General features: G+C 45.7%; 1 protein-coding gene across 2 annotated transcripts in view; it reads left to right on the top strand.

Moving 5' to 3' along the window:
- RFNG (RFNG O-fucosylpeptide 3-beta-N-acetylglucosaminyltransferase) overlaps positions 1 to 26,528 on the top strand; it is a 282,630-nt gene that overhangs the window by 172,126 nt on the left and 83,976 nt on the right. For both annotated transcript variants that reach the window (XM_069655318.1, XM_069655319.1), the window contains 5 exons: positions 3,830 to 3,878; positions 4,388 to 4,490; positions 16,346 to 16,499; positions 17,455 to 17,540; positions 17,680 to 17,845. In XM_069655318.1, coding sequence (XP_069511419.1) covers positions 3,830 to 3,878; positions 4,388 to 4,490; positions 16,346 to 16,499; positions 17,455 to 17,540; positions 17,680 to 17,845 — 558 coding nt within the window. The remainder of the gene's footprint in view (positions 1 to 3,829; positions 3,879 to 4,387; positions 4,491 to 16,345; positions 16,500 to 17,454; positions 17,541 to 17,679; positions 17,846 to 26,528) is intronic.

Below are 26,528 nucleotides of genomic sequence, written 5' to 3'. Positions count from 1 at the left end.
TCCAAGAGGCACTGGCTAATAAGATTTCTCTGATCCAAAACAAAATATGCTAAAAAAAGTAACCTTCCTACTTTAGCCAACCCACGTGAAACCTTGCCCCAACCTCCCTAACCCCCTCAACGATTTAAATTGACCTCAGTATCCACTCGTGAAGTGGAAAATATCATAGCCTCACTTAAACCCTCCAAATGCCAAGGGGATACCTGCCCAGCCTATACCATCAAAGAAGCTGCCGGCCAACTTGGCCCCTTTATCACCACGCTTTATCAACTCTTCCTTCCGCACATGCACTGTCCCCACGAACCTTAAGAACTCATAGGTACTCCCACTCCTTAAAAAAAGAAGAAAAAAAAACCTTCCCTGGACCCGAGCATCCACACTAATTTCAGACCTATTACAATGGTCCCTTTTCTACTAAAGATCATTGACAAAGCTGTCTGCGTCCAGATTCAATCGTATCTGGAGACCAGCACGCTTCTAGGACTCTGACAATCTGGCTTCAGACCACAACATGGCACAGAAACAGCCCTGATGGACCTGAAGATCCAGATTGACGACCTGAAAGATGAAGGGAAATCTGCTCTCTTACTCCTATTGGATCTGTCAGCCGCTTTTGATTTGGTTGATCACAAGGTACTGTGTAAACCTCTTTCAACAGCGACCCATTTCTCAGTAGAAACAAAGGCTTGGATCCAGTCCTTCTTAAATAACACATCAATGAGTTTTCTCATCTTCGGCAGCTGCTGATCCCATCTCCATAACCTGTGGAGTTCCACAAGGATCCTGTGTGTCGCCTGCCATGTATGTGTTCACCAAAGCATTGTTTGACCTAGACCATCTGGGTGTCGCCTACACTAACTATGCAGATGACACCCAGATCCTCATACCTCTATCAGGTGATTATGACAAGGATCTAGCGCTGATCAACAAAATCTACCTCATCTTTCAGGCCTGGATGACCACACATGGTCTGTGTCTGAATGATGAGAAGACTGAGCTGCTTCACTTAGCCACACTGTCCAACCAGAAAAAACTGAGTAACCAATACCTTTCCTTCAACATTGATGGTAATGACATCAAGGTGGCTAAAAGAGTAAAAAAAACCCTAGTGTTCCACTTGGATTCCTCCTTGAGGCTTTGCAAACAGGTCAGTGCTAAGGCCTCTGCAACAGCATACGCCTGCAATCTCATCCATGCCTGCAAACCCTTTCTCTCTACAGAAAGTTGCATCACATTGGCCAGAGCTCTAATACTGTCAGAAACAGACTATTTCAATGCATTATACCTAGGTGCTAGCAAATATATCGTCAAACTTCAGATTCTGCAGAATTATGTACTCAGAACTGCCATGGCATCTCTAGAAGACAACACATCTGTGTTAAGACGTGACCACAATTGGCTTGCTATTAAGGATAGAATACACCTTAAAACAGTCTCCCTGACGTACAAATGTCTCAATAACTCCGCCTCAGCCCTCCAATACCTCTCTGACAAGTTCTGCAAAAACAATCCCACTCGACACACCAGGACGGCTCACTCCAGCTGCCTAAGGGTACCCAGGTTCAAATTTAAAAAACCAGGTGACAGTAGCTTCCCGGTCATGGCTGCTCAACTCTGGAACTCACTACCCACCACCTTAAGAGCTGACCAATCCTTCTACAAAGTCCAGAAAAATACTAAACTGTGGCTCATCTCCAAAGATGCACGAGAGTAGACTTGGATAGCTGTCCATAACTAGAACCATGCATAGTAACCTGGGTCCACTGCACATTACCCTCAGGTATATTCACTATATCTCTTGATATACTCCTATTATGTATCAGATCACTGTATTATCTTCAGTGTACTCCTATCATAGATAATATTACTTTATACCCATGTATTGTATTTATGAAACTGTGTTTTCCTGAAAAGTGGCTGTATTTTGGAACGTGGTAATAGAATTTCTATCTCTCGATGTCCGGAATCCCTTGAGTCTGTACTCCACCATTATGTATCATATCACTGTATTCATGTGAACCCCTTTTGTCTGTATACCCCTATTATGTTCCTCGGGTTTGGCGCTCTATAAATAAATAAACAACATTTCTCTGGTCGGCGAAAAATGCTTGTGCAAGGTCTTCAGAATGAAGAATGCAGACCAATTCCATTCAGGGCCCCTCTCAGCACCGGACTGGACATAGGAAAGCTGTTTTGGGTGACTGCCACTGATGCACGGCGACGCATCGGGACACAACCGTCATGGTAGGACATTGCCTCCTATCTCGGGCCCCTGGCTACTAGAGCCATGATATTTAGCAGAGATGAATCCTGTAGTATAAGCTGTGGATCACCACATTTTAGAGCTTCAACGCTCCATGGATCTCTCTGGAACAGGTGCAGGGGTCCTCTTCTGATACAAAAACCAGGTAAAAGCTGAAACTCCCACTAGCCAGTCTAAGATTCGGCCCCCATGCATTCCATCATACTATCAGACACACTGAAACCAGTTTGTGGATTGGGACCAGACCGTCCCAACCCACTTCCTGGCAGCAAACGCACATGGCCCTGCAATAGCACGCACAAAGCTTTGGATTTCGCTGCACCAGAAGTCCATAGAAGTATTTTCCTTTCCTCACAGGTCAGGAAGAAGCGTTGGTACCAAGATGGCCATGAGACAAATGCTAAACTTCTTGGCATGGCCATGTTTGGACACAAGCCACACTAGGTAGCCAAATGCAGTAAGGCTAAAACAAGATGCACAAAAAAAATTGCACAAAGGATCTGCTAATAACAAGGGGCGGGGGTGTCCTGGGAGACTCTGCCAGACATGAGTCTTGGTTTACAAGAGCCTTACCCAGAGTCTTTAGCTCACTATCTTTCACAGAGGAAGAATAAACATATCAGTCTTTGTCCTGCCCTGGGGCAGTCCAGCACCGAAATGCTAGGCAATTCTCCTCTGAACAAGATAACCAACAGCAACCCCAAACGCGTGTTTCGGTCTGGTTGGACCTCATCATTAGGGTGGAGCTGTGCCTCTCTAAGAATAGTGAGCAAGGGGTCCACGTCTGGATTCCCCTAGTAACTTAGGGTGAGACCCAAAGTTACTTAAATATGCAAATTAACAAGGGGGGTCCTGGGAGTCCCTCTGACAGACATTAGCCTGCTAGCATTTCGGTGCTGGACTGCCCCAGGGCAAGCCAAAGACTGGTATGTTTGGGATATTTCTTCTCTGTGAAAGATAGTGAGATAAAAACTCTGGGTAAGTCTCTCGTAACCAGGACTAATGTCTGGCAGAGGGACTCCCAGGACCCCCCCTTGTTAATTTACAAAGGATCTCCTGCGACCAGCGTGTCCCATAGGCTCACCAAGGTTACCAAAAATCAGAGTGTTAGACTAGGGCAAAACAAAAAGTGTATTCTACCCCATTGTAAAGTAGCAAGAATAAGGGAAATTATGTTTGTTAGTATGGACAGCCTGGAGGACATGTCAGTTTCCCCTTGACAAATGAGCAAAAGCCAGTGTTGTGAACTGATGGCTTCACTGCACTGTAATTTCAGACCACAGTCAAAAATAAAAGCAAACAGTTTGGGGGTCCATAAAAACATTTGTCCCCTGTTGTAGCCCCACTAGTAGCCGGCAATGAGCAGAGAAGAAAGACTAGCAACGAAGATAGCATCTGGATAAACTGCAGAGGAAAGGCATAAATGAGCAACTATTATGTCAATGTATGCTACTTCTAGTCGAGTGGGATAAGCTAAATTGTCACACCTACTTAAGTGTGGCACTGGACTAGATTGGTAATGTATGTACTGATCTTGTGTTTTTTTTTTTTTCTTTTCTTCCATAGACATTTATATTTACTGATTGGGAAGACCGAGATCTACGCCGTAGGGCAGGTATGATGCCCTATTCTGAATTGATGTAAACACCCATCTTCTACTCTATTCCACACTTGTAGTAGATGGCCCCACAATGTAAGGGCTCTGTATTTTCTTCCCCAACTAGCTTTCATATGTACTCTGTCTGTTCTCAGGGTGCAGTTAGAAGAATATCCTTACCCCACCTCTCAGAGATGGATAATGTCATTGCCGTTTGCTTTACTGCTGCAGCACCCCTGGTTGCCAAAAAGGAAGTTAATACTAACTTGCAGCTAAATTTACCCAGAAGCTTTAATATTCCCTAGACCCGTCCCATTCTAGATCTGCTCTAGTACAATTCTGCTGGTTAAATCTATTAACAATGAACCTCTCCCGAATGGAAGTCGGGATAGGGAGGAATCTGGTAGAGTGCTGAAAGGGACTCCTGAGGAGTAGGTGGCCCATTAAATAATCTTGAAGATTTCTGGGAGCTGGTAATTATGCCTTGTGTCCAACCTTTTGATTTGATCTTGTCTTTGTGTCTGCAGGAATCCAAGTGATAAACACCAACTGCTCAGCTGTGCACACGCGCCAGGCACTCTGCTGCAAGATGGCTGTAGAATATGACAAGTTCATTGAATCTGACCGAAAGTATGTAGGTCCTGCTTGCATAGGAAGTTAATACTGCCCCCCACCCCCTCCTAAGGCTGCCAATGTTCTCCTCCTTTGTAAAACACTTTAACTTTCTTTCCAAAGATCATTCCATACCTACCCAGTGGTTTGTTTTTTAAGAGCAAATATTTGTTGCATGAATGTTCTAATCTGGATTTGGAAAATGTTCAGATACTGGTTTGCTGGTGATGCATCAAGGGCTTATCCATTTGCTTGTATCTGTTTGCATCAAATTCATGTATTGTTACCTCTTCATCTGTTTACACAAATCCAGAGTAGCAATGGGGATTTCTCCAGTTTGGCCTACCAGTTACTGGTGAACCAGCCTTAATCCATAGTACTACATGATTGGGCTGAAACCTGCACGTTTAGAAAGATGGCATCACCAAGCTGATGTATGGAGTGGAATATCTTCTGCTGGTGTCCTCCGAACAGAGAAGGGACCCAGAGTCATACAAGTTCCTGTATGTTTGTTTGGAGTTGATATTTTGCTTTATAATGTTCAAATGTGGGAGACAATACTATTCTCCTTCTGCCCCAACTATCCAACCTTGTGGTGTACTATATAAACAACCTATGTGTAAAGTTCTGTTTGACTGGTTTATTCCTCCTCTGCTTCTCTGGAAAGAGGCTCGTTTACATTCCTGCTGCTTGCACTGCTGACACGATCCACAGCTCCAAGGCGCAGGAGTGGCACAAACCAACTACCGATGCGGTTTCGGCGCCTGCAAGTCTATGCTTACATGGGCCTCCAACTCCAGCGGGGAAGGAGGGTTAGTAAACGTTGAGTGGATATGTACGCTAACCGGGTTAGGAAGAGGTTGTGGATGAGTTGGGGGAGATAGGGTAAGCTTAGAACCAATGCATGACGTTCTACCACAACATACTCCTACCCCTACACGCATACATTTCCCCAATGCTACAATAACCAACAAACGTTGGTCTGAACCAGTAAAGGCACTTAGCTCAGGGTGTGAGTGCTGGCTGCTGGAGAGTCCCTTGTTGTCTCAGGCCTGCTCTCAGGTCTGGAAAACGGGAGCAGTGCAAATGCTGCAAAGAGAGCTCACATTAGTTTGCACGGGTTATGCCCACATGTGTTTTTATAGCGAAACTATGGGTTAATAGTCTGGGGTGCGTTCATGCAAAGTGGGGCTGCATGTGGCTTTGGCATGCAAGCTTTTTAGGGTTTTGAGGCCGCATGTGGCTTTGATCGTGCTTGTGGCTCAGATCGTGGCCGCAAGCAACGTGGCTTTTGTGCAGTTTTCTTTTAGCTAGCCGCACGTGGCTTTGATCATGCAACCATGGTTCGGGACCTGCATGTGGCTCATTTTCATGCAGTGCGGTGCTCTGTGTCTACAGCCAGTAATCTGTCCAAGAACGGAGGGGCTGCCTAATGCAGTTCAGCCGATGCGCAGGTCATGCAGGAAGGATCTAAGCATGCGGTTGCCTGAGTGCGGCACTTGGCTTTATGGGAGACAGGGGACTTCTCTGGCTGGGCTGTGCCCCCTGCGTGTGTGCGCCTCTCCCCTCAGAGCCGTGTGGTACTTATCGGCTTTGAGCTAGGGACAGGAATGCAGATTCTGTGGGGCGTGGCCAGAGCTCCTCAGGATACGTCTTGCCTGGAGGAACTCTCGAGCACAAGCCCTGTGCTCTGTTCAGTGTGGATGCGCGTGAACATGCCCCTCCCAACGTGGCCTGCATATTGTAGTTCTTGGCCTAGGGTTGCTGGGTAATGTAGTCTGCGAGCATTTCCTACAATGAGGGCAGGGAAGGTTTTTGTTTTTGCTTTCGCACACGCACAGGCACACACACACACACACACACACACACACACACGCACGCACAGAGAGGCACACACACACACACACACACGCACAGAGAGGCACACACACAGGCACACACACACACAGGCACACACATAGAGACACTTACTTCCCAAGACCTGTCTTCTGGGCCATACCTGACACAGTCAATGAGATGGTATACTTGTCCATTCTTGCGCAAGATGGGGCGAATTCTGCTAGTGTGAATAGTGGAACGGTAGAACCCATGCAAATCGGAGGTGTATGACCCCCTTTGACTAAAACTGAAAGAGACAAGAGACGGCAACAGGAATTATGCTTATATTGCAGAAAATCAGTCCACTTCCTCAAAAAATGTCCAGTGAAACCACCAAGGAGAACTGTTGGAGCCACAAAGAAGGAAGATAATAACAAGGAGTTGGAGAACTACCAAGCCCGGCAAGCGTAGAGGTCCGCTTATCAATCGAGACGGATGAGCCACAGACCCCACACTTTGCATTACCAGTAATTTTTATCAATCACCAACAACCGTCTCGGATGCATGCTGTCGAAGCATACATAGACAGCGGAGCAGTTGAGAATTATGTAGACCAAGATCTGGCAGCAGAGATGGCGCTTCCCTGACTACTGAAAAAGTTACTACTGTTGATGGGACAAAAATATCCTCCGGACCAGTAACCCAATGTACAGCAGCGCTAACCCTACTGTGCCAGGATGGACACTGAGAATCTATTGCATTCGATCACATCAAAGCTCCTCAGTTTCGACTAATCTTAGGGATGCCATGGTTGGTAGCTCACAACCCTCTAATAGATTGGCGTGCCAAAAAGTTGGCCTTTTCCGATGATTGTGCTGGCACCTGTTATTACCAAGAAAAGGGGAAAACAGACTTATTTACATCTGCTACTCCCAGTACGGCAGCAATTGTACTAGGTGTGACTAGTACTCTACCAAATGAATACCAAGATTTTCAAGACGTGTTCCAGAAAGAACAAGCAAATACTCTACCACGGCACAGGCCCTACGATTGTCAGATCGACCTCATACCTGGTGCACAAATTCCTTGTAGTTGAATCTATACACTTACTGAACCAGAAAACCTCAATTTAAAATCTTATCTTGATCAGTACCTGGCAAATGGATTTATCCGCCCGTCTAAATCACCGGCAGCCAGTCCCTTATTCTTTGTACCTAAGAAGGAAGGCGATTTGAGGACTTGCATCGACTATCGCGCATTAAACCAGATACAGTAAAAAAACATTATCCACTGCCCCTTATTCCCGAATTATTGGATCAAGTCAAAGACGCTCAAATCTATACCAAACTGGACCATAGGGGGGCGTACCATCTTGTTAGAGTGAAGAAAGGAGACTAATGGAAAACCGCCTTTCGTACCAAATGCGGCTTGCATGAATAACAGGTAATGCCTTTTGGACTTTGCAACGCTCCTGCTGCATTCCAGTACTTTATGAATTATGTTTTGCGGGAGTTCGACGTTTGCGCCCTGGTTTACATTGATGACATCTTAGTGTATTCTGCTACCAAAGGAGACGATGTCAGGCATGTTCGCTCCGTCCTTACTAAACTCTGCCAACATAAACTGTATGCTAAACTCGAAAAAATGCTCTTCATGTCACCGAAGTGGAGTTTCTCGGTTTTATCCTCACACCAAAAGGTATCAGAATGGATAGGCACAAGTTAGATGCCATTCTTAACTGGCCGTCAACAACTTAATTTAAAGGGCTTTGCAAACTTTTACAGCCGATTCATCCCAGATTTTTCCCGAATAGTGCATCCAATTACATCACTATTGAGAAAAAACAATAAAGTTCCATTGGACCGAAGAAGCAGAGAAGGCATTTCAAGAACTTAAGAAAAAATTCACTTCTGCTCCAGTTCTACGGCATCGTCGCCCAGACCTCCCTTATATAGTTGAAACAGGTGCCTCTAGCATGGCTATGGGAGCTGTTCTCTCGCAAAGTGACCCAGGAACTGGCCAGTTACACTGTGTGGCCTTCTGGTCATAAAAAAATTCTCACCTCCCGAACTCAACTATGCTATCCCTGACAAAGAACTCTTGGCTATAAAATCTGCTTTCAAGGCATGGCGACACTATCTCCTTGGTGCTTGACATACTGTCACAATCATTACTGATCGAAACCTGCAATACCTAAAAACGGCAAAGGCTCATCCCATCAACTGCGGTGGGCTCTTTTCTTCGCTGAATATGACTGTGATCACCTACCGGCCAGGAGTCCGAAACGGAAAGGCTGACGCTTTGTCCCGCATGGGTGTTGATGAAAAGGTATACATAACTCCAGATCCAGTAGCCATCATTCCAGAAGACAAACTCCTGGGTCTTAAGACAACAATGCCAGGGTAAACTCCAAAACAAGATCCAACTCTTAATGGATCCAACTTTCTCACAAGAGTGGTGTACTCGAGGAGAACATTACACCATTAAAGACTACTTACCATATTTTAGGAACCGTCTATACTTGCCAAGTAAAGATTTACAAGAGCATGTTATTTCGGGTTATCACAACTCCCTGATTGAAGGTCATCCTGGAATTGCCAAAACTCTAGCTAAAGTAAAACGAAACTATTGGTGGCCCACATGGCGTAAAGACATCATACAATTTATCCAATCTGGCGGTGTGTGTGCACAAAACAAGTCTCAAAAGCAGAAACCAGCTGGTCTTCTCCCATTGGAAATTCCTCCCGCACACATTGTCCCTTGATTTCTTTACAGATCTACCTCCCAGTCAAGGATTCAACACCATCTTAGTAGTTGTAGACTTGTTCTCTAAAATGGCACACATTATTCCTTTTTAATGGTCTTCCAAATGCATCCAATTTAGCAAAAGTATTCCTGGAGGAAATCGTACAGCTACGTGGCTTTCCATCGGTCTTGATCTCAGATCGAGGTAGTCAGTTCGTATCCAACTTCTGGAGGAAATGCTGTTCAATGGCCCAAATTGACATTCGACTATCCACAAGTCACCATCCTCAAACAGATGGCCAAACAGAAAGAACAAACGAAACCCTCGACCAATACTTACGTTGCATGTTACATCGAGTGGAAAGAAATTGGAAGGACTTGTTATGGATAGCTGAATATGCCTATAATAATTCTTTACACACCAGCACTGGACAAACCCCTTTCTACACTATATATGGTAGACATCCACGTACTTCAGAATTGGATCTCCCAACCCCTTTGGAAATGCCAGCGGTTAAAACCCTACGTACAACTATTTCCCAGGCCTTCAAAGAAGCAGCAGAACATTTACTCCAAGCCAAGAACAGACAAAAGAAATTGCTGACCAACATCGTAGTAAAGTCCCCGACTATCAAATTGGAGACAAGGTCTGGTTAGCATCAAAATATGTGCCCATAAAAGGGACTCGGACCTTTCGTCCCCGATATCTTGGACCTTATTCTATTGAATACATAATAAATCCAGTGGCAGTTAAATTAGCCCTACCACCCACTATGCAGATTCATCCTGTTTCACGTATCACTCCTGAAACCGGTACATCCCAGTACTCTGGTTACAACACCACCAAAACCAGTATTCGTTGACGGAGAACCAGAGTTTGAAGTAAAGGATATCGTAGACTCAAAATACACCATATCCAAACTATACTACTTAGTTGATTAGAAGGGATACGGCCCTCAAGACAGATCATGGGAACCTAGTGAATCCATCCATGCACCTCGCTTAATTAATAAGTTCCATCAGAATTATCCAGCCAAACCAGGACCAGGCCGAAGTGCCACCGTGAGAGGGTCCTTGGGGGTGGGAGGGAGCAAGGGGAGTGCTGTCATATCCCTTGCCCCTGGCCCTCACTGGCAAGTCAGCCTTCCAGTTAGGGCCAGGTCAAAGGCCTTAAAACCTCATCCAAGACTCTCTTGGAGTCAGTCCTGGCGCCTTTGGCGCCAGGCTCATAACCATCATGAAGACCAACATTAGAATGGGACTATTTACTTGAGACTATTTAACTTGGCGGGCGTTCAGCCAACTTGGAGGCGCACACGCATGGCTCAGTTACAAGGAACTGAGCTATGCGGTCTAGTCTTTTGGGTGTGGCAGGCATGGGACTAGTTTACCTGTACTACTTTACCTGAGACTATTTAAACAACACCCAAACAGCAGAACATGTTTTGCGTTATTCTGCTGTGGGCAGTGTAACGCTCACCGTGTCCAGTTCTTTGATGCCAGCTTACCTGAAACCAAGGACCTGCAGAGGTAAGAGCTCCATCATCCGACACCGCATGCATCCTGGAATACCATAACCTGGAAAGAGAAGAAAGACAGCATTAGTAAGAGTTTACTCGCGTTTCCTTCCGAATGAAGAAAGCCACACAATTCTTACCTGGGTAGTCATCTCCTGGTCGGTATCATTGCTGGAACATTATGGCGCTTGGCGAGAAACATCGCAACCTGCAAGGAGAGAAAAGACACAGGTTAACAATCTAAAAGGCGAAACAGCGGTGCGCATTACTCATTACTCACCGGACAGCATCGCACACACCGCGCCTTCATCTACCGGCCCATGCTCATCTGCAAACTGCGTGACAACTCCGAACTAAGAGGAACATCAGAACTGCATGTAAAGACTGTAAAGCAGCAAACCTACGGAGTCGCAGCAGGCCCGGATTCCCACAGGGGGAGGCTTGCACCAGTGAAGTAACTTGGTTGCTGCTGCCCCCCACATCTACGCGCCCCTGCCACAAGGAGCAGGACGGAGAATCCACCTTCTACAATATTAAGGTGAGGAGAGGGCCCAAGGGGGAGGAAGGAGTTGAGGCCAAGGGAGGTGAGAAAACATGAGGACAATCTGGTATTGAATCCAGCTCTCCTATATTGCAGACTCATCTTTAACCAGAGGCCTTACCAAGGGACAGAGAGAGAGTTCGAGAGTGCAAATCATCCAACCAGGGCTGGGTGGCATCCCCGTGGATACCAGGTGAGCGTAACAAAGGCCGAATGGCATGACCTGATACTCATAAAGGCTGAACTTCTTCCGGAAAGCTGTTTTCCGTTCGTCACCAGCTCGCACCCGCACCAGGTGGTAAACACCCCTAAAATCCAACTTGGTATACACTGACGCATCATGTACCTGATCTAATAGGACTGGTATCACGGGAAGTGGGTAACTCTTATACTAAAACAAGAACTGTTACAGGGAGATGCTGAAGCTTCGACTACAATTGCATCATCCCTAGTAGTTGAGCCAGAGGTATGCATACTGACAGTTCCCTCGAATTAAAGAAAGTAGGTCATAGATCTCATACTATTAGACATTGACATTATTAACAAGCAGTTTTTGCAAATTGCTTGATTGCAACATTTCAATCGGTGTTTCGCACAGTCCTCTTCGAGTAAACTAGCCATCAATCAGGTAAAATTCGAAATGTATATTTTGACTAAATGACGTACACAGTGTACGAGTGGATCTGTGTAAGCCATGTGTGCGATGGAATAATTTGATTTCAAATACGAATGACTTATTTTTAATGGATACTCTTTTCTAGGGATGTATACAAGATCGGGATATAGAAGAGGAGGCACTTGAATCCAATTCGGTGGACCAACTTGCTGGTGCTGTTGTTACAGTAAAGAAGGTGTCACAGAAAAGCAAGAAAGTTACGATAATTTACAATTTCATTTTCAAACAGTTTTGTGCTGGTGCCTTCATAACATGCTTTTTTTAAAATGTAAATTGTCCAATACTGTATGTTGGATTTACATTGAACATCTTTTTCCAACCTGTGTTATAATTGCCCTATGGTGTACCAACTATGCAGACACGGACAGCTACAGAAATCGGAGATGCTGCTTGCCAAACTGATTTCACAATGGAGCAACTATTTGAGGTGCAGCGTGTGCAAATCAATAAGCGGACTTGAGATGCTTTTGGCCAATGGCCAGAAAATGAATTGAATGTGACCGGCGAAGCCAGCAAAGTGTTGTTGGACCATTGCTACAATGCGACTGCTTCACCAGATGAAGATGAAACTGAATGTAATGAAGATGCTTTTGAATTGGTCGCAGACTGCTTGACACAATCGATACCCGCCAGAAAAAAGGGCCACCCAAAAACCAATCGACATTGATGTATTCTCCGATTTATGTTCAAGTAACGGGCGCTGAAATTACAGACTTGAAGCATCAATACAATTGGCTGAGGAACTAGACCAAGATCTCGACTACAGTATGTCCAGTTTGGCTGATATGTCAACCACAGTTCAATCAGAAACAACATTAATGGAGGATGATAGTCTAATAAAGGAACCCAAATACGTTGTATTCGACAGCAGCTTGATGGCGATTATAATGATGCTTAAATGTGTGCATTCAGTGAGAGGGGGGGGGAAGTATGTGGGAAGCCATTGGTGAATGTGACTCATGTATCACAAGGCAGTAACCTCAAGATAAATGCCACCTGTGAAATGCTCCATGAAAAATGTTCATGGTCCGCTCAACCGATGCTGGGGAAACTGCCAGCTGGGAATCTGTGTGCAGCTGCTTTACTTTTCAGTGGCTCTAGTTTCATTAAGTTGTCCAGTTTCTGTCAATTTTTCGGACTCCATTTCCTTTCTAAAACGCAGTACTAAAAATATCAACGTCAATATCTATTCCCTGCCAATAGTGAAGCTTGGAAAATTGAACAAATGTCTATTCAAAGTACATTCTCCGAAAAACGGTTCAGGCTAGCTGGCGATGGACAGTGTGACAGCCCCGGATTTTCAGCAAAGTACTGCACATACCACTTTCAGGACATGGAAACTAAAAGAATTGTGAGTTCGGTGGTTGTGCAGGTGTCCGAATGTAAATCCTCAGTGGCCATGGAGAAACTTGGTTTTATAAATTCACTGGAAGATCTCCAATTGAGGGAAATGCAAATCGACCTCATAGCCACGGACAGACACATTTCAATAGCCAAGACAATGAGGGGGCAGTTTCCAAATATTCACCATCATTTTGATGTATGGCATGTTGCCAAATCAATAAAAAAAATCTCAGCTGCAGAGGAAAATATTTTACAGTGGTCCCAGTCTTTCAGCAACCGTCTTTGGTGGAGCTCCAAAACTTGTGATGGGTCTTTGGAAATTCAACTAGAAAAATGGCGGTCACTAATGCACCACTGTTCCAACGTTCACTCTTGGACAGAAAACAAACATTTCCACCAATGTGCACTTGGCCCTTTGTCGCCGGAGCAGGAACGGAAGAAGTGGTTGATTCCATCTTCACTTCCACACAAAGTCCTTGAGAAGATTGTATTTGATACTCTTCTCAAGAGATCTGAAGGGACTCGCAGAATTCTGTCACAAGGGAGATTAGGAGGTGTTCAACAATATATGCCTAAAGTAGAGGCCAAAGACATTGCATTTCGGATGAGACCTAGGCTAGCTAAGCTACTCGGCACGCAAGAACTACTGACTGTGAGCAAAACAGCGCATCAAAGTGGGTTGTTGGTGAGAAATGGCTGCACTCTGACCAATATATTAATGGGGGAATGTGTTGGGAGGGGGGGGTCTTGCTAATGTAAGGAAGGAGTGGGTCGGTTGAGTCCCGGCCCCCATATATTATACGTGAAAGTGACATCCTGCTCTTGCACTCGTGGGGGGGCGCCTCCTTTGCCTTTCTGCTGCCATGGGGAAGAAGGCCCTGACATAATCAGAGGTGGGGCTATTGCTAGACACACTTGGACTCCATTTTGTGTACCCTCGACTCCAACTTTGGACCAGGCCGCATTCTGTCAGTGCAAAGTTTCTCCTACCCCTCAGGAGGGCCGCGAACAGCGAGCACTGACAGCCCCCACATTTTTCCTCCTGTGCATGTGTCTTAAGTCCCTTTCTCATCGATGCGCTGAGACAAGATGATGAAAACTAAGCATGCATCTTCATTCTGAGTGAAAGTCACCAGCTTTGAATTTTTGCTTGCAAGCTGAGGAAGCCCACGCATCGCACACAGTAGAAGGTTCAATTGTTTTTCAACCTTGAGAGAACCGGACCATTCCGAAGGAATTGAATTAAGGAAGGGGTGTGATAACGTCAAATATGGTAAGGTTCACCATTCCAAAACTGGACAAAGGAACATGTAATTTCAGTTTATGAAAAATCATTGATCTGAACGAAGTCTGCGTTATGCCAAGAGAATGGAAATGCTGAATATAATGTAAGTTTGACCAACGAGTCAACTTTTCATTAGCCGGCAGTTATTCCTGGGTTACATTGTACTTGTTTGTTCTGTGTGGCATATTGCAATGAAACGCAAGTACAACCTTTGTGTGTACTGGTCTTTCTCCCGGGCACATGGGCAGTCCAGCATCGAGATGCATGTAGACCACCACTCGGCTCCCTCAGGTTCAACGCTAATATTTAATTAAAATGCTGTCTGTGTTCCTCGAATTGTAGCGTCGGCTTCCACATCCCATTTCGAGCTGAACATACTCCATAGCACTAACCTCTGAAGCAAATTGTAGACTGCTTTCCACGTTGTTTTCTCTGTGTTTCCATTAGTTTTAACACATGGCCGAATTAATGGGAAAATGATGAATTGTAATAAATATCAGCTACTGAGACACATTTCTGTTATGTTTTCAAAACAGCTACATCCTGCTTTTCTGAGATTGTCATCGATTCCAGATACCAACTGACAGGTTTTTCAACCGGCAGCTGCAGATAGACGTCAATAGCTGGATATCCATGACTCTTTTTTTGGAACTATCGCCACGTGCCGATATGGCCTTACGCGGTACCAGCGATTAGGAGCAACCTAACATCGTTTACGGTGGCCTAGCGCCAAGCTGATGCACAAGCCTTGCGATTCACGGTGCGTCCAAAGCGCTTCTTTTACCCAAAAGGAACACAGCGTGACTCACGATAAACATTTGCGGATTGAGACCGAAGAAAAAAATTACCCATTTGATTGAATATGCCAATCAGCGGATGTTCTCGTAGCGTTTATAGTGAAATAAAAGTACTTTACAGATTGTAGTTTTGCCATTTTTTTTAAGGTATAGTTTTATATTCCAAACTGTGACGCGCTGTGTTGTGAGATGTGTGTTGATTTCCGGGTTTTGCATCTCATCATGTAGGTGATGACTGGGCGCGTTTGGCTACACTGCTCAGTAATGTCATGATGTTAGGCGGAGGATATCACTAGGTTTGGTGATGTCCGTCTCAGGAGCGGGGGATATGATTAAGTGCCGCCAGGGCAGTCCAGCTTGGGCGATGCAGCAACGGATAAGATTATCACAAGATGGCCGCGCCCTGCTGTCTGATTTTGCATGTGTACAAAAGAGGAAAACTATGGTATGGTGCATAGGAAATGTTTGTACGATCGATCAACGTATGCTTAAAAACACATGCCCGAACCCTCTGGACAATATTTCTGAGCACACTATTTCTTTAACTACATTACAGTTGATCCAAAATAACTCCCGTTGAGCTGTCTGAGGCCTAAAAAGATCCGACCACATCTCTTTGGTGAAACATGAAGCTCACTGGATGCCCATCAAGGCATGTAATAAGTTTAAAATCCTCTGTCACCCACCGCTGCATCCACAATACTGCACCCACTTACCTCAACGTGCACATCTCCAAAAAACACAATTCCTGCAGCTTGAGGTCATCCTCCTTCCTCCTCCCTTACGACGCCCAGATTCACCAGACAAAGGGCAGGAGGAGCCAGCATCACATTTATTGCTCCCACTCTTTGGAATGCTCTCCCTGCATCTCTCAAAGACCGGCCTTCTTACCTGATCTTTTGAGAAACTCAAAACCATTCTGTTCAACAAATACACATAACCTGCTGCAACTGTATTAATTATGTAACCCAGCAACTGTTCTATTATCAACTGTCTTTTTCCAACCAATGTAATTTAGCGCTGTAATACTTCCGGGTTTTGGAACCATCAACAAATTTAAATATATTGCAAATGTCTTTTTAATTGCTACTCGAACAAGTTTTGTTTAGCAATGCACAGTCTTACGATCCCGTTTGCTTTCTCCTTGTAGGTGGTTCTGCCATGTGGATGATGATAACTATGTGAACTTGTTCTCCCTGCGTCGTCTGCTAGGAGCTTTCTCACACAGCCAGGATGTGTATCTGGGGCGGCCCAGCCTTGATCATCCTGTTGAAGCTGCTGATGGGGTGAAGAGTGATGGATCTGTAAGTACTGTGGTAGAAATTGTCCCTTCCCAACTCAAATGCATTAATCTTTGTGAAAAAGCATTTATCCTCCATGGAAGTGAACCTTTACACTCCTTTAAGTGTGTGTGTGTGTGTGTGTGTGTGTGTGTGTGTGTCTCTGTCTCTGTCTCTGTCTCTGTCTCTGTCTCTTGTGGATCTACCTAGAATTACATGCTTTGCTTGGGCTGACATCTAGTGTTTGTTGCAGAGTATTGCATGACTTTTATTCGAAAAAAGGGATGTCAACAGGGCATGTTTGTCATACTATCCCTGATCTTCCCGGAGTGTGTCCCTCTGTCATTCCTACGCAGGCCTAATTCTCCTTTGAATGCCTGGTCTGCATGCTCTCTATCTCTCCTGGCCTCTTACTGTGGCCACCATTTACAGGCCACCTGGCTAGGTCGCCATCTTCCTCTCTGAGTTGGCTGATGTCTTCTCGCCTCTAACTCTCAACTTCTCGTCCGAGATCGCAACAACCAACCTGGATGCTTCAAACCCCTGCTTGGTGCTCTTTTGCAATCTCTGTGACTCTCTCTCTTTCTATCTTACCCTCCAGCCCGATCCACTCTGCCGGGCACACCCTGGATGGTCTCATCTCTTCCGGCATCCCCCTCTCTAACCCTCTCACCACTCCTCTCTTCGACTGACCACTTTCTTCTCTCCTCCCACCTGATACAGCCCTCTTTAACCTGCATCTCTCTATCTCTAACACTCTTGATGTCATGAGGGTCCGTTTGAAGCCCACCTCCAAGTGGTAATGAAACAAGTAAATGAAATACTCTGCACCAACCACTGGATGTCTGCCTATGCAAAGCATGTGAATCGAAGCAGATACAAGTGACTATTACAGGTATGCAATATTTGTAATTTGTTTTTATTTTGTTATTTTTTTTTCTCCAAATTAATCTACTTTCTTTGTGCTTTACTCATGCAGACATCTGTCAGTTTCTGGTTTGCTACAGGAGGGGCTGGCTTCTGTATCAGCAGAGGGCTTGCACTAAAGATGAGTCCGTGGGCCAGGTAACCAAAACTGTGTCCCTTTTTATTGGACAGAAACTGGGTTGGGGAGGCTAGAATGTATCGGAGATGTGAGACGCTCATTTACAAAGTTGGTTTTTCAAAGCATTGCACTGTATTTAATTTTACTTTATTACCCTAGCCTAGGTAACTTCATAAGCACTGCAGAGATGGTGCGGCTGCCAGATGACTGTACGATTGGCTATATCATTGAAGGCCTTTTGGACGTGAAGATGCAACATATTCCCTTATTCCATTCCCATCTGGAAAACCTGCAGAGGCTTCCAATTCAGTCTGTACTCCAGCAGGTGAGTTGATTACTCTCCTCACCCCGTGTGGGCCATCAGCAGGTTTATTTGATCAGCCATATGGTGATTACAGCAATATAATCTAGAGAAAGATAAAATAAAGTACCAATTAATATTTGCACTCACACATAGATTTGATAAATGTAAGAATAATGTACATATTATTTCTGAAATACTTTGTTTTCCGGCCATCTCAATCTAATCCTAGGGTTTCAAATAACCCTATAACTATGGTGATCAGGTTTCCTAACTTCAATAGCAAATAACAGAATGTTGCTCGTCGGGATGTCTCACAAAAATCCCATTCTCTGTTCAAAGCTATGATATCCTTTGTTGGAACACTACCACTAACAACATAAATTACATAAATGTCTGCCTCAGTAAGTCGGTTCCCACTCTAATGTGCATAGTGTGGCTGGTTTCTGACTCCCACCCCGCTTACATCTTTCGATTTCTCTCTCAGGCCCCAGCCTGCTGAAATCTGGGTCCTTAAGTTTGTGTCTTTTCCTTAAGTATGTAGCTCTGGACCCCCCTGGGTTAGGTATCTGTATCAGGTCCTAAGGTTTGTCTTTTATTTGGTTGTGCAAACATTGTTCTGGTTGTTTTTTAGCCCCATATGGGCTGTGTGGCCCTCCAGGCCATCTCTCGTGGGGGATTATCTTTTCAGCATATCATGGGTTTTCCGCTTTCTCACCCCGACGTGGTTTATTGGGCTCGCCACCCCGGTTCAGGTAATTATCACTGTTAGCTCCTGGTGGGCCCTAGGCTTTCTTACCTCGGCATGGGTTACGGGATTTGTCACCCTGGTTCAAGCACTTTTCCATGTTGGCTCCTTGTGAGCTTTTCCTTACCTCAGTGTGGGGAATCGGAGGGCTCTGCCCATCTTCCTCCCAGTTCCTAGTAGAGACTGCGTACCTACTTTGTTTGGGTGTCCCTCTGCTGAGGCTTTGGCGTGGTTCATACTGCTTGGGGAGACTCTGCGTGGATGCTTGGCCTTCAGCATTCCTTCTCTGGTGGTCTGCTACCGGCTCCAGTGTAAGTCTGTGGTTTTCTACGCCGGTAGTCGCTGTTCTTGTGCCAGTAGGGCCGAGTTCCGCTAGCTCGAGGCCATGTACTACCTCAACAAGAAGTGGTTTAGGGTCACTACCACTGTGCAGAGGGGCAATGCAACTCTGATTCTGGGCTATTCAAGAAGGAATCTCCCGATCGGCAGTTCACCTAGCCGGGGAGTAGAACACTGCGTTGGACGCTCTGAGAAGGCAGAGCACGGTTTCCCACGAGTGGGAACTAGCTCAGGAAGTCCTTCAACAGATCTTCACCCTTTAAGGAACCCCTCATTTGGATCTGTTCGTGACCAGTGTCCACCGCAAGTGCGAACTGTTGTGCTCCAGGGAATGTCCCCCAAGAGGAGCTCTAGGAGACAGGTTCGTAGTGGACTGGGAGTTTCCGTTCCTGTATGCATTTCCTCCAATCCCCGTCATTCCCCACGTGATCAGGATGTTGACAAAGTTCGGGAAATCCATGTTCCTAATTGACCCGGATTGGACCACGAGAATGTGGTACATGGACATGTCCATCTGCCCTCCAATACGTCTTCCACAAAGAGGACCTAATCTCAAGAGGGGAGGGTCGGGGTTCTCCATCCAGATGTCAAGACACTCGGCCTTCATGCATGGTTTCTGAGAGGCTGAGCTACAAAGATTGGCATCTCCTGGATGACGTAATGGAGATTTTGCTTTCGACCAGAAAGCCAGCAACAAAATCCTTATACCGCTGTTGTTGGAACAAGTTCTGCAGCTGGTGTAGGGAGAAAGCTGTGTACCCTTTTCAATGTGATACACCTGTGGTGTTCAGTTCTGCTACATTTGGCAAATCTGGGGCTCCAGATTGGAACAGTCAAGGATCATCTAGCAGCTTTCCATATTCAAGTGCATCTCGGAGGAGACCTCCTACTTTAAAATACCCTTAACTAAATTTCTTAAAGGACTCACAAATGTATTTTCTCCTACACCTTTCCAAGTCCCAACTTCAAACCTTAATTTGGTTTGAAAGTGCTGACTTGTGCTCCTTTTGAGCCACTCCATTCCTACCCTTTAAGGTTGCTAACTTGCAAAACTAGAGATAAGATCAGCCCGCAGGGTGAATGAGGGTCAGGCCTTATCCTGTAAACCTCTGTTAACCACCTTTTACAAGGATAAGGTTGTCCTTGAGGTCAAACCCTCTTTTCTATCCAAAATGTTATCGAATTACCATTGAGAACAGAAAATTGTGCTTCCAGCCTTATATCTTCCACCTCATGCTGGCAGGGAAGAGGAAAGATTTCATAGACTCGATCCAAGGAGAGCTCTAAGCTTTTATGTTTCAAGAATGGCGAAATTGCGACAGCACAACCAACTTTTCATTGGTTATACAGGGCACAAACTAGGAATGTCAGTTACCAAACTCTCTTCAGATGGATCCTATTGGCTATTTCAGAGTGCTACAGGCTAGCTGGGAAAGATGCCCCCCAGAATGCTACGGGCATGGCAACTTCCTCTAACTTCAGAGGGGAGTTCCGATAAAGGATATCTGTGAGGCAGCTACCTGGTCCACCATCCACACGTTTACAAACCATTGTTTAGACTCCTCTAGCAATATGGGAAAATTTGGGAAGGCAGTTCTATGCTCCGTTCTTGACAAACAACTCTCAAATATTTACTCCCTCCTCCAGAAGAACTTAATAATACTTTGGGAGTCTGTCATAAGACGAGGACTACGTGGGAGGACACAATCCATTCAAAGAACAAGTTACCCGGGTAACGTTTTTTTCGATTGGATGTTCCTCCCACGTATTCCTCGTTACCCCCCCCCCCCAACCTACACCGCTGTAGCATTTTCCAAGCCTTCGACCTTACGCTCTTTTAAGGTCTGACGATTAAAGGGACCTGTCAATGGCAGTAATCCTGCATATGGGTGGTGAAAAAACAGAGCAGAAGGCAACGGGTGTTGCGCGTGGTCTCTGTACTCGACATTGACGTCAACCGAGATGGAAGCTCTCGGGGGACATTGGGTCGACCGTCACGACGCACAGCGCCCTCTGCCGAGAAGAAAATGTTTTACAAAGCCACTTAAGCAGGAAACAAAGTTATCATGAGGAATACGTGGGATGAAACTTCAATAGAAAGAACGTTACTGGGGGTAAGTAACTTGTTCTTCGAATGGATTGTGTCCTCCCAATGTATTCCTCATCTTTGACACTTGTCCAGCTTCAGCTGCTTTGTAAAAATATTTCAGCAGACGTTGCTGTGCGTGGATTGCATCGATTCGATGTCCCTCGAAGGCCTCTGTCGAGGGTGATGTCATTGAAGGGCATATATAGCATGCGCAGCGCCCGTTGGCCTCAGTTCTGTTTTTCCGTGAACAGTATTTGCTTCGAGTGAAATTTGGCACGCCTCATCTTCTTCATCCAAGAATATTTGGGTTGGAGCAGGCCCCCTTTGCTCTATGACCAAGACGATCACAGACATTCTGGACAAGGGTCCACAAACTGATCCCATTTTGCCTTTTCATGTGGCACTGCAAACAAGGGTGGTTTGGAATTAGACTACGGAATCTAATCCGGCAGTCGACAAAAACTTGACAAAAAAAATACCGCCCCTCCATTAGTGACCCTGACTATCTGTCGAAATACCCCACTCCAGAGTCTGGTGGTGCAGGCAGCTACAGCTACTTCTAAACACGCAGTGTACCCTACCATCCCTCCTGCTGGGGATGACAAGCGCGTAGATGGATGGGCGAGGAAAGTATTTTCTGCAGGGAGCATGGCACTAGAGTCTGCCAACTCCATTTGTGCCCTCGCAAAGTTTTTGTATACTCTATAGGACTGTATCTCCATGGCGGCAGAGCACATTCCCGAAGGGGATGAAAGGGACTGCTTCTTAGCTATTGTTAAGGATGGCAATGAAGTCATGTGCGAGTCCCAGGATTGGATTCTGCGGATAGAATCAGCATATCCATGGCTACCAGCACCTTTCTTCACAGATTTGCATGGTTGAGGAAGTCTGGTTTTGCACCTGATGTGCAATCTAGGCTTCTCAACATGCCTTTTGACGGGTCTCATCTTGTTGGCAACTAGGCTGATTAGGTCCTTGAAGTTGTAGACCTCAAAGTCAGCATCCAAATCTTTTGGCGCTGCTATTGGGCAACCTCAGCCTTGTCGTCCTTGTGATATGATATGGCATTTATAACGCGCCTATACACAAGTGTTTCAAAGCACATCCTTAAAGGGGTAGATCTTTTCGCTAGTACTCCTGAGTTGGAAGGGCTAGAGGAATGGCCAGTGAAAGAGGCCAGAGACGATTCGATGTGGTGGATGAGGTAGAGGTGCAAAGCCAGCACAAGCAGCAGCCTCCTTACCATCGGCCTCTGCAGCTGCCGCCACAATACCACTCTGAGGTCTTGAGTCACACAGTTCACCAGTGGGGGTCGGAATGTCTCAGCATCTGCAAGAATGGCAAAACATTACTTCTGATGCTTGGGCTTTGGAAACCGTAGCCCATGGTTACTGCCTTCCTTTTTATAAGAAGACCTCAGAACAATCCACTGGGGAACCAAATCCACTGGGGAACCACTCACTGAGGATTCTGGATCCGCCCCTTGTGCAGCAGATTTGAACCATGCTAGAGAAAGGCGCTATAGAACCCAGTACCTGTAGCAGAGAGGATCAAGGGATTGTACTCCCCATATTTTTTTATCCTCAAAAAGGACGGAGGACTGGGACTCATCTTGGACTTGAGATACTTGAACAAATTCCTCAGGAAGGACAAGTTAAAGATGGTCACACGTTCTCAGATCCTTCAGGCCCTCCAGCTCAAGGATTGGTTGGTGTCATTGGACCTTCAGGATGCTTATATACATGTGGCAATCCATCACAAGCACAGAAAATACCTGAAGTTTGCAGTTGGCGGTTCTCATTATCAATTTCGAGTTCTGCCGTTCGGGCTGACCATCACCCTGAGCGTTTTCATTAAACTGATGATGATAGTGGCAGCGAATCTCAGGAGACGAGGTATTCACCTCTACCCCTACCTGGACGATTGGCTGAGCAGGGCGCGTTCTCCCGAACAAGCCCTAGATCATCTCAAGTCACCTGCCACTCTTCAGACTGGGCTTGTTTCTCAATTCCAAGAAGTCCCATATGACACCTTCACAAAGGCTCCAGTACATTGCTGCTGTGCTAAATGCATCCTTGGGGAAGCGCTTGCCACCGAGGCGAGGGCTCATGAGGTTGTTCAGCCTCATGGCATCCTGCATTTTTCTGGTGCCAGAGGCTCGACTGAGGATGAGATCCCACCAATGGGCTCTAAGAGCACAATGGTCCCAGTTCTCGGGGAAAGATGTCGGACCGACTTCAGATTCCAACCAGAGTCTCATATGATCTTTTGTGATGGGCTTGCAAGGAAAATATTCTGAAGGGATAACCTTTTTGGCGACCATGGCTGGAGATTACGGTGGTGAGGGACGCCTCACTCACGGGGTGGGGAGCCCATGCCAGCGATTCGGCAGTTGTGGGTCTCCATCAGAGTCCAAACTACACATCAATCTTTTGGAGCTGAGAGCAATCAGATTTGCGCCAAAGGCTTTTATGCCCTCTGTACGGGGAAAGAATGTCCTGATAATGACGAACAATACAGTGGCCATGCATTACCTCAACAAAAGAGGTGTAGGGTTACTACCACTGTGCAGAGAGGCAATGCAGCTCTGCTACTGGCCAATTCAAGAAGGAATCTCCCTTTCGGGAGTTCACCTAGACGGAGAGAACACAGCGGTGGATGCTATGAGCAGGCAGAGCAGTCTCCTACGAGTGGGAATTAGCTCAGGGAGTCCTTCACCCTTTGGGGAACCTCTCGGGTAGATCTGTTTGTACCGGGGTCAACCGGAAGTGCGAAAGATATTGCTCCAGGGAATTTTCTCCAAGAGGAGCTCTTGGAGTCGTGTACGTAGTGGACAGGGAGTTTCCACTTCTGTATACGTTTCTTCTAGTCCCCGTCATTCCTCATGTAATCAGGAGGTTGAGAAGGTTCGGGAAACACATGCTCCTAATTGCTCCGGATTGGGCCAGGAGGACGTGATACCCGGTCCTTCTGGACATGTCCATCGGTCCTCCGATGCGTCTTCCACAAAGAGAGGACTTTCTCTTGCAAGAGGAGGGTCGGGCACTCCATCCAGAGGTCAAGACTCTCAACCTTCACGCTTCGTTTATGAAAGTTTGAGATATCCCCATAATAGGTTTAGGGGGTAATATACTAGATTAGGGGTAATATACCCATAATGGTTTATAAAGGCTGAGCTATACCCCTAATGACTTTTGAGCACCTTGTCCTGTGATCTTATGTTTTTGTCTTCGTGTAATTGTCAGCGCCCTGATGCTTGCGATCTGCTGGCGCTATATAAACAAACAAATAAAATAAATATAAGGATCGGAACCTCCTGGATGATGTAATGGATTTCGGCCAGAAGACCAGCACCAAAGTCTTTGTACCATTGCCGGTGGAATACGTTTTGCAACTGGTGCAGGGAAAATAATGTTGATTATTTTCTATTTAAGATGTTTTATCTTTTCTTCTATCCTTGCCTGATTAGGCCTTCAGATTGGTACGATTAGAGGCTACTTGGCAGCACTATCTATCTTTAAGCACTCGTCAGAGGAATGCTCCCATTTCAAAATGCCACTGGTGACTCAATTCCCAAAGAGGCTCACTAATGTTTTCCCTCCATCTTCTTTCCAGGTTCCAGTTTGGGCCCTTAATCTGGTTTTAAAATTCCTCATGTGTGCTCCATTTGAACCTATGCACTCATGTCCGTTAAGGTTTTTAACCTTTAAAACAATTCTATTGGTAGCTCGGACATCAGCCTGTAGAGTGAGCGAGTTGGAGGCACTTTCATCCAAGCCACCCTTTGCCACCTTCTACAAGGACAGGGTTGTTTTAACCCCTTAAGTGCCATGGGTGAGTGTTACTCACCACACCAAGATTCGGAGGACTGAAGTGGTGTAACTCTCCGATCAACCAGTCTCGACCTATTAAATAAGTTGGTTGGAATAGCAGAGCAGATACAGAGCCTAAAAGATCAATGCAAAGGACAATAAGGAACTACTGAGTTAACGAATCCCCTTGAACCCCTAAGGAATGCACCACTGACCTGGAAGGAGATGGTTGAGGAGCCAAGACGGAAATCCAGTTCCAAGGACACAACGAAAGGAGAAAATAATAAACAGGAAGGTTAGTTAGGGAGGAACACCCGAAAGGCACGAGGGATGCACTAGATACGGGTTGGTGCAGGTAACTGGAAAGCGTCCTGAACTGCACTTGCAATGTAAAAATACAATTCCAGCACAATGTCCAAGGAGGGTAATTTCTTCACAGCAAGAGTAGACAGTCTTTATCCAAGAAGTAAATCACAGGAATTTATGACAATGAAAATACACTTACTGAAAGCAATTAGTGTCAGACGATGATTGTTTTAATGTAGCCCTTGTGGAAGGAACCAAAAAGCTACAAAGCATAGGGAAACGACTTCTAACAGCCGCGGCAATCCAGGAAAACGTTCCGAGTCGAAACAGCTTGTAGAACCAAAATCAGCTGGGCAATCCGTGAACAGTCCAAAGTGGAAGGCAAGGTCGAAAACCAGGAATTCTAAGCTGGAAGGATTGAGGAAGGAATTAGCTTGAGGGCTAAACACGTAAGAGTATGTGTAGACTACAATTAGCAGCACCGAGCCCCGAGCGGAACCGGATTAAGAAGGCAAAGGGCGGGGCATCGGTGTACGCGTAGTGCGTAATGCGCGTGTCAGCTGACGCGGTCGATACTGATACCGACGTCCATACAGTCTCCATGGAAACCGATAACGCTGACACAGCGATGTCTTTCCCCAGACAGTGTAAGCCGGTGTAACTGCCGAGGGAGGATGGTGAGAATCGAGCTGTCGGAGCGTAACAGCGAGGTATCTCGTCCTTCGTATTACCTCCCTGTCGCCAAGGACGAGATACCTCGTTCTTGGAACTTAAGGGGTTAATGAATTAGAAAACATTAGAAGGCATTGAATGGCGACATACCGAAATCACCAAAAAAGGCCTTGGCACGGGGGGGGGGGGTGGACCAATGGCAGTTAAAGGGTTAAGGGTCAAACCTTCCTTTTTGCCCAAGATCGTTTCGGACTTTCATTTAAATCAGAAAATCATCCTTCCTTCTACACCCCTCCTCATCCTGGTAAGGAAGAGGAAAGACTCCATAGGTTGGACCCTCTGAGAGCGTTAAGCTTTTACATCTCCAGAACGTCTAAGTTGAGAGTTGATGACCCACATTTTATCTGATATACAGGACATAAGCTAGGTCAGGCTGTTTCCAAACAGACTTTGTCTAGGTGGATAATTTTCACTATATCAAAGTTATAGGCTTGCAGGTAAAGACCCTCCTGAAGGTTGGAGCTCATTCCACCAGGGGCATGGCTACATCTACGGCCCTTCAGATGGGTGTACCTATAATATCAATTTGAGAAGCAGCAATGTGGTCTTCAATATACACATTTAGTAAACAGTATTACCTGGATTACTCCCTTGGCCAGGATGGTTCTTTTGGCAAAGCAGTCCTTCATTCTATTCATGAAAATGTATGAATTCCAATTCTACTCCCTCCCCCAAAACATA

Source organism: Ambystoma mexicanum, chromosome 3q (genome assembly GCF_040938575.1).
Source record: "Ambystoma mexicanum isolate Mex_15411 chromosome 3q, UKY_AmexF1_1, whole genome shotgun sequence".
Classification (NCBI taxonomy): domain Eukaryota; kingdom Metazoa; phylum Chordata; class Amphibia; order Caudata; family Ambystomatidae; genus Ambystoma; species Ambystoma mexicanum.
The sequence above is the reverse complement of the archived record's forward strand: the minus strand, read 5'-3'. Positions and strand labels throughout refer to the sequence as shown.